Source organism: Xenopus tropicalis, chromosome 1 (genome assembly GCF_000004195.4).
Source record: "Xenopus tropicalis strain Nigerian chromosome 1, UCB_Xtro_10.0, whole genome shotgun sequence".
Classification (NCBI taxonomy): domain Eukaryota; kingdom Metazoa; phylum Chordata; class Amphibia; order Anura; family Pipidae; genus Xenopus; species Xenopus tropicalis.
In genome coordinates, this window is record NC_030677.2 from 215,398,133 (window position 1) to 215,406,226 (window position 8,094).

Consider the following 8,094-nt stretch of genomic DNA (forward strand, 5'->3'; position numbering starts at 1 on the left):
ACTCCCCTTCCTTGTACCTATCTAATGTATCTGCCAGTACCACTGATTCAGGGGGGGATCCCACAACTTCCCAGCCCCCCCTGTAACTCCCCTTCCTTGTACCTATCTAATGTATCTGCCAGTACCACTGATTCAGGGGGGGATCCCACAACTTCCCAGCCCCCCCTGTAACTCCCCTTCCTTGTACCTATCTAATGTATCTGCCAGTACCACTGATTCAGGGGGGGGGGGATCCCACAACTTCCCAGCCCCCCCTGTAACTCCCCTTCCTTGTACCTATCTAATGTATCTGCCAGTACCACTGATTCAGGGGGGGGTCCCACAACTTCCCAGCCCCCCTGTAACCCCCTTCCTTGTACCTATCTAATGTATCTGCCAGTACCACTGATTCAGGGGGGGATCCCACAACTTCCCAGCCCCCCTGTAACTCCCCTTCCTTTGTCGGGCTAATTCTGCGTATATCTAAAAGAATTTAAGGCTCCTTTTTAGTAACAGGAGGAGTCTTAAATAATATATGCCCAACTCTGAATTCGATATCGAGCTTTCCCAATCAATTGGTACAAAGGAGAGAAATCATGACAATTATTTAATAAAATAATCAATTTATTTAAATACGAATATGACAAAAAAAAATGGAATTATTACTTCATATAAACAAAATCCACTAAACACTCCCTGATATACATTCAATAATTAATCAAAAGGAGAATTGACCATTAGACATTATTCAATAAATGGCAAGCATCCACAAGATAATATATGTACGTTCACTTTCAATACTTAATAACAAGGTATTAAATAATGTTATAATCAAAGGAAGGGTAAATAATTGATTTTGAGGTCTTAAGGAATTCTATCCTTAAATTTTCTTATTTCTCCATTAAATCGCTAACTTGGATATCATATATGTGTTAATGAAAAATAAAATGGACCCAAATTAAACAGATTATTCCCAGTTTGCAACTCTGGGAAAGTCAATGTTTAGGGTAAGACTATAATACACATAGGAATAATAAATATCCAAGCATACAACTTAATCGAGAAAAAGTATAACAAAATTTATATTTACCAGAGTAGAGTTTTCTTATAGTTGAGAGTAGTTTCTCCTTCCTCTTCCAGTTTTTTAGATCTCTTTAGATTCTCCTTTTTCTTTTTCAGGTTTTCTCGGATCTTTAGATCTTAGTCCCTTCTTTTTTTTCTCTAGTCCTCCTGTCTCCTAACTTATCCCTCATCTCTATCTAAAACTCCACCTCTGGGATTTATCAACTAGCCAACTGGCATCAAAGGGTAGTCTTTAAGTTAAACTATCACCAGTTGATTTAAATATTTATTACAGTGACCTTTGGACCCGTAATGTCCTCCACCATCTGTGGATGTCACTGTTTCCTCAATATTGTGGTCTGAAAATATTCAGAAAATATAAAATAACTTTTGACCTTCCTTAATTCGATGTTACACACTATTGTTGACATTGCTCCACACTAGAACAATGCTGTGTAACTACTTAATACCTTAGTACACATACAATATACTTGTGAACACACTCGCCATTCAAAATTGGTCTGTCCTTGATTAATTATTACCCTCTCAACAGGTATGCTCTATATTGTGGAGAGTTTGTAAGATCCTTCAAGGTGTTCTCATCTTGTTCACCTAGACACCAAGGATTATATAACCTTTGATATTTGCTTTAACCCAAAGGTTATACATCTGGGCTAGTAATCCGATACAAACCTCCTTTTCAACATATACGTTTCTGATCAACTAAACAAAATAACATTCATTATTTATTCCTATATGATTCATCAAAAAGCATAATATCATTCATGAATATATATTCTATTAAGTAACATAATCACGTTATCATTAACAAATCAGAATATTCTTGTAATTAATAATTATCTTATCTGAAAATCCGACAAATCCCCCTTGTTTTTCTAAAATGTTTCCTATAATATGAACATTTTAGGAAAATTACTTAGGGTTTTCAAACTCTTCCTTCATCATACTCATTATGTAAACTTGATCGGCGAGATTTAAGCCATAGTTTATCTAGAGTCTTTTTGATGATCTTTATCCAATGAATTGCTAAGATGGTGATTACAGTTAACCATCCTACTATAATTGTGATCAATATACTCCATATATAGTTTTCCCCCCATGACCAAACAGAAGGAAACAGTATTTCGTCATCGGTTGGTGAAAATTGTGGAGTATCCATGGTGATATTATGTTTTTTTATAACCATACGGATGGTATGGCTGGGCTTATTGTCCAACAAAAATTTTAAATCCGGACTTATGGTAATTTCCTGATTTTGGAATGCATCAATGCTTTCCACCTCTCCTTCAGTGTCTTCAATGTTCACAGGATATAAGGTGCGATTTCCAATTACAACTCTGGAATTAGGGGGTAGTTACTCCGGTTGCAAACACGTTTCCTACAACTGCAGAGATTATAGCAGCAACAATAGCAGAAATGAACCGTTTTGGTCTTTGGTTTGACGAAAAAGGCTCTCTGATTAAAGTTTTCCGGGTTTGCTCCAGGATTTGAGTAATCCGCTTTTGTGAATATCCAATATGCAGCTAGTACCATGTTTGAATCTCCGGTGATCGAATATTGGATATGTTGACTTGTCTTTCGATGACATAACGTGGATCTAGGCTCATATAAATCTTCTGGGACAAGATTCTCTTGTTGGTCATGATGAATCCCACCGTATCCTGTAGCATGATCCCGGATGATGGACCTGGCATCACAATCCGCTCAGCGTGTAACTCTTTCCCCAAGATCAGGACTGCATATAAAATAGCGATCATCTTGGATGGCATCTTTGTGCCTATAGATAATCAAAAGAAATCATTAGGTTCAGCCGTCATATATACATAGCAAGTTTCAGTTCACTGAGAAGATAAAGGATATTTAGAAGGTAGAGAGACATAGGCATATCATGATACAACATCTATATACAATATTAATCTCTACTTCCATCTTTAACTAGATTTCTTACTACTCAGCTCTCAACTTGCTCTATTCTCCGAAGCTGTTGGCTAGGATGACAAACACGTAATTGGTTAATGTGCACCCATTTTTCAACAAAATCATCCCCCTTAGGAATTTTAACTTTATAAACCACAAGAGATAATTTATCAGTGATTATATAGGGACCTTTCCGGCGACTAAGATATCCACTGCATAGGGTATTCATTGTCCCCATCTCAAGGCTTGTTCTTTATCCTGGAATTCCTCTGGATTCCCTGATAGTCTGGACCACAAAACATTATTGATCAAATCAACTTGTATGGCAAATCGATGTATAATGTCATTTCCTAAATACATTTGATATTGTGGTTCCTTTAACACATTAAAAATGTGTTCCGCAGATTTGTTTCCTAGGGAGATAGATAAAATGCATTTTGCAATCACATTTTGACTCTGGTCATCTTTGTCCAGGTCATAAACCCATTCCTGTAAGGAAGAAAATTTAATCATCTGAGGATTTGTAACCTGCTTTAGAAGTCCTAAACTTATATAGCTGACTTCGGATTTGAGATCCAGCTTGGCATATTTCACCCGGGCAATATTATTTACCTGTACGGGAACCAGCATAGTATCATTGGTCTTCTCGATTTTAACCAATGATTGGATATGTCTGGTTATGCTTGCTACTTCCCGATTTCCCCCTTTAAGAGAAATGGTTAACACATCATCCTCTAGGATTGTTTTTTCAATTTTGTCCTTTTGGATATTAATGATGTGGAAGGAATTATTAATACTTTCTTCAGGTTTACCGTTTTTTAGGATTGAGACATCTGGTACCTGACTGTTCCGGAAATGGATTTCGACAGAATTAGGTCTTTCTTCAATCATATGGCAACTATTTTGCGGTTTTGCATTGTGGGAACGTTCAAAAGAGATTGGGGTTTTTACCTGAGTCCATATTGCTTCATTAATAAAGTCAATTATGGATCTTAACCTTTTGAGCAGATCAATTCCAATGATCAGCCGATCATATGGAAGATCTACAATCAATGTTGGATGTCTAATGGTCTTTTTACCAATCTTATATGTCAGCCAGGACTTGCCTTTCACTTGTAGACTATCACCACCTACACTTACCAGAGATCCATCAAATACCGTCAATCTCGGTTTATTCTTTGAGGACTCTAAGATCTGTTGGAAATAGCTGAAAGACAAAATAGTGACCTGAGATCCGGTATCCAATAAACCTTGGATTGGTCCGACACATCCATCCTGGAGACAAATATCTATAAAATACCGGCCATCTAACTGTAAGAGATTACAGAGGAAATTGGAGTGTTTTATCATCTGTTGATTTAAAAAGTGATCTCTCTGCAGCGTCAGGATACTTGGAGATTGCTCCTCCTTGTTCTGTCTGCAGGGCATTTGTGTTCCTATGGATTCTATTAATGGAACAGACTGAACCGAAGGTACTTCACACACTGGTTCAAATAACACCGGATTATAAGAATTGTCCTTATTAGGCTGTAAAACAGATGAAATATTAGATTTTCCCTTCCCGGCCCTGAATTCAGGGTCGGGGCAATGCAAAACATGATCATTGATTGTATTTAATTCTTTCCTGTCCATTTCCATATAGCAATTTGGTTCTGCTTCCTTTATTTGGCGGAGCTTGGCCCCGCTTTTACCTCTAAAAAAACTTCAGGTTGTTTTCCTGCAGAAACTTGAGATAATTTACTTACAATGTCAGTTAACTTGGAAACCTGATCTGCAAGCTGATCAAATCTGCTAGGTCTACCTGGGTTTTGATTCCGTGGACCAATTTGATTCCCTGTGGGTGATTTACCCCTGGGTGAATCTGGTGATTCCTGCCCTTTTCTCCATTGCTGCCTGGGCCTATTGTTCCAACGTTTGTATCCCTGGGGATCCCTGTATCCTTGGTAACCCCCATATCTTTGGTTACCTCGGTATCCATGGTACCCTTGGTTGAAACGAGGACAGTAATCTTGGCTTCCAGAACCTGAACTATTTCTTTCTGACCCCTTGGCAATTTGAGGTTTAGTTTGTCTGGGATTTAGCTGTTTTTGGTTTTGTTGATTAGGTCCAGTGGCTGAAGGTATTTTCTTTGGCTGGGACTCAAAATTTAAATGAGATTTTACCCCGGACTCATCAACATTGTGCTCTGGGAATTTTTTAAATTTCCTATCATTTAAGTTTTGGCCCTCACTAATATTAAACAATAAAGTTGCTGATGTTACCAGTCTTTCTAGAGGGTTTTCAAAATCCAGATCATGAGCTAGACTTAATTTGATCTGGGTTGGTAAGGCCTCATAGAATACTTGTTTAAATTCCACAGATTCCCAATCGGGGTTTCTGTAAGCTAAACCATAGGCATTTTTAAGTACAGAGAGAAATTCTCGAGGGCTTTGATTAGATCTACATGTAAGTTTATAAATTTCTCTCTTTGCGGCAGTGGTAGTTCGATAGGGCCCAAATTCTGATTTAATTTCATGTCGGACTGACCATTTGGTGATTCCTCTCTCTTTAAAGGAGGAAAAGTAATGACCGTATCTGTCATCAAAGGCCCATGGAAGAAACCTGATTTTGTCTGCCTCAGATAATTTTAATGAATCCATAGTAGATTCATATAGTTCTAAGTGGTTTGCAATTTGGGAAGAACCTTTCTTAGAAAATTTTGGTATAGCAGTATTTAAAAATTTAATTATGCTGGCAGAATTTTGTTTTTCTTTTGGAGATTGGGGATTTTTCCCTTTTGAACCCCTCTTATGGGTATTCTTCCCCCTGTTTGGGAAAGGACCGGATCCCCATGCTCTCTCATCACTCTCAACTTCACTTGCATCAGTATTGGATACACTACTTTTATGGGATACATTTGACATAGGTGTTTGATTTCGCACATTCCTCACATTCCTCTCTGGGGATGTGTCTGAGGAAGAATCTCTAAGAACCCTTGTTCTGTGATTACCTATCACAGTGGTCACAGCTTGGCAAGCTTCAGCCAACCGACCCAAAACATTTTGTGCCTCTGAATCAACATTATCAATTGATTTGGCTCTATAAATATATGGTGCCCAATTTTTATATTGGGGAGTGATTCTTGGAGGATCAGGAGATCTCTCTACACCATATACACCTGACTGTTGACTTTTAATGTACTGTTGCTGTAATTCTTTGAAATCCTTTCTGAGCTTACAGTATGCTATGCGACTACGTTCAGCATCAGTTTCTAAATCCCTAATAAAAGCTTCCTTGTTTGAGATCTCTATCTCTAATTGGTTTTTATCAGATTTCATATGTTGTATATCTGATTCTATCTCATGTAACTGAGACCTCAATTTTTCTACATTTCCTTTTCTAGCTTTTGATAGGGTATCTACCTCCATTAATGCATATAAAACAGGAGGTAGGGCACATATTAATTTTTTCTCTTTGTCTGAACTGTTAGAGGCTAAGTTCATACATGTTAAATAGCGTTCAACCAGGCCGTCTGTTGCCCAGATATCATTAAGGTCTGCTCTAGCATTTCTCTTCAAATCATTAATCCAAACATCCATTCCTTGATCAAATTTTACCCGTGTATATATGAATTCAACAATTCTGTGGATCATTTGCTCTGGGGTATTCCCATTCTCACTGCTTGCAACACTCATGGTCTCAATTAATAAACAAAATAATTAGCTTGACAGAAGTATTGGAATGGATTTTCACTATTTGTACCAATATGAGAAAATAGTCTCGCTCTCAGCAGTGCCTCCAAATATATGTCGGGCTAATTCTGCGTATATCTAAAAGAATTTAAGGCTCCTTTTTAGTAACAGGAGGAGTCTTAAATAATATATGCCCAACTCTGAATTCGATATCGAGCTTTCCCAATCAATTGGTACAAAGGAGAGAAATCATGACAATTATTTAATAAAATAATTTATTTATTTAAATACGAATATGACAAAAAAAAAATGGAATTATTACTTCATATAAACAAAATCCACTAAACACTCCCTGATATACATTCAATAATTAATCAAAAGGAGAATTGACCATTAGACATTATTCAATAAATGGCAAGCATCCACAAGATAATATATGTACGTTCACTTTCAATACTTAATAACAAGGTATTAAATAATGTTATAATCAAAGGAAGGGTAAATAATTGATTTTGAGGTCTTAAGGAATTCTATCCTTAAATTTTCTTATTTCTCCATTAAATCGCTAACTTGGATATCATATATGTGTTAATGAAAAATAAAATGGACCCAAATTAAACAGATTATTCCCAGTTTGCAACTCTGGGAAAGTCAATGTTTAGGGTAAGACTATAATACACATAGGAATAATAAATATCCAAGCATACAACTTAATCGAGAAAAAGTATAACAAAATTTATATTTACCAGAGTAGAGTTTTCTTATAGTTGAGAGTAGTTTCTCCTTCCTCTTCCAGTTTTTTAGATCTCTTTAGATTCTCCTTTTTCTTTTTCAGGTTTTCTCGGATCTTTAGATCTTAGTCCCTTCTTTTTTTTCTCTAGTCCTCCTGTCTCCTAACTTATCCCTCATCTCTATCTAAAACTCCACCTCTGGGATTTATCAACTAGCCAACTGGCATCAAAGGGCAGTCTTTAAGTTAAACTATCACCAGTTGATTTAAATATTTATTACAGTGACCTTTGGACCCGTAATGTCCCCCACCATCTGTGGATGTCACTGTTTCCTCAATATTGTGGTCTGAAAATATTCAGAAAATATAAAATAACTTTTGACCTTCCTTAATTCGATGTTACACACTATTGTTGACATTGCTCCACACTAGAACAATGCTGTGTAACTACTTAATACCTTAGTACACATACAATATACTTGTGAACACACTCGCCATTCAAAATTGGTCTGTCCTTGATTAATTATTACCCTCTCAACAGGTATGCTCTATATTGTGGAGAGTTTGTAAGATCCTTCAAGGTGTTCTCATCTTGTTCACCTAGACACCAAGGATTATATAACCTTTGATATTTGCTTTAACCCAAAGGTTATACATCTGGGCTAGTAATCCGATACAAACCTCCTTTTCAACATATACGTTTCTGATCAACTA

At 36.8% G+C, this 8,094-nt stretch overlaps 1 protein-coding gene across 1 annotated transcript; it reads right to left on the minus strand.

The window, feature by feature from the left end:
- Positions 1-4,614: 4,614 nt before the first annotated feature.
- Positions 4,615-6,885, minus strand: LOC101734205. Its single transcript, XM_031895014.1, has one exon. It carries the CDS (start codon positions 6,651-6,653, stop codon positions 4,641-4,643), a length of 2,013 nt encoding a protein of 670 aa, XP_031750874.1. The 5' UTR covers positions 6,654-6,885; the 3' UTR covers positions 4,615-4,640.
- Positions 6,886-8,094: the final 1,209 nt, after the last annotated feature.

Excerpts from the sequence above, each read along its gene's own strand:
- LOC101734205 (XM_031895014.1), bottom strand. The coding sequence starts at position 6,653 with ATGAGTGTTGCAAGCAGTGAGAATGGGAATACCCCAGAGCAAATGATC.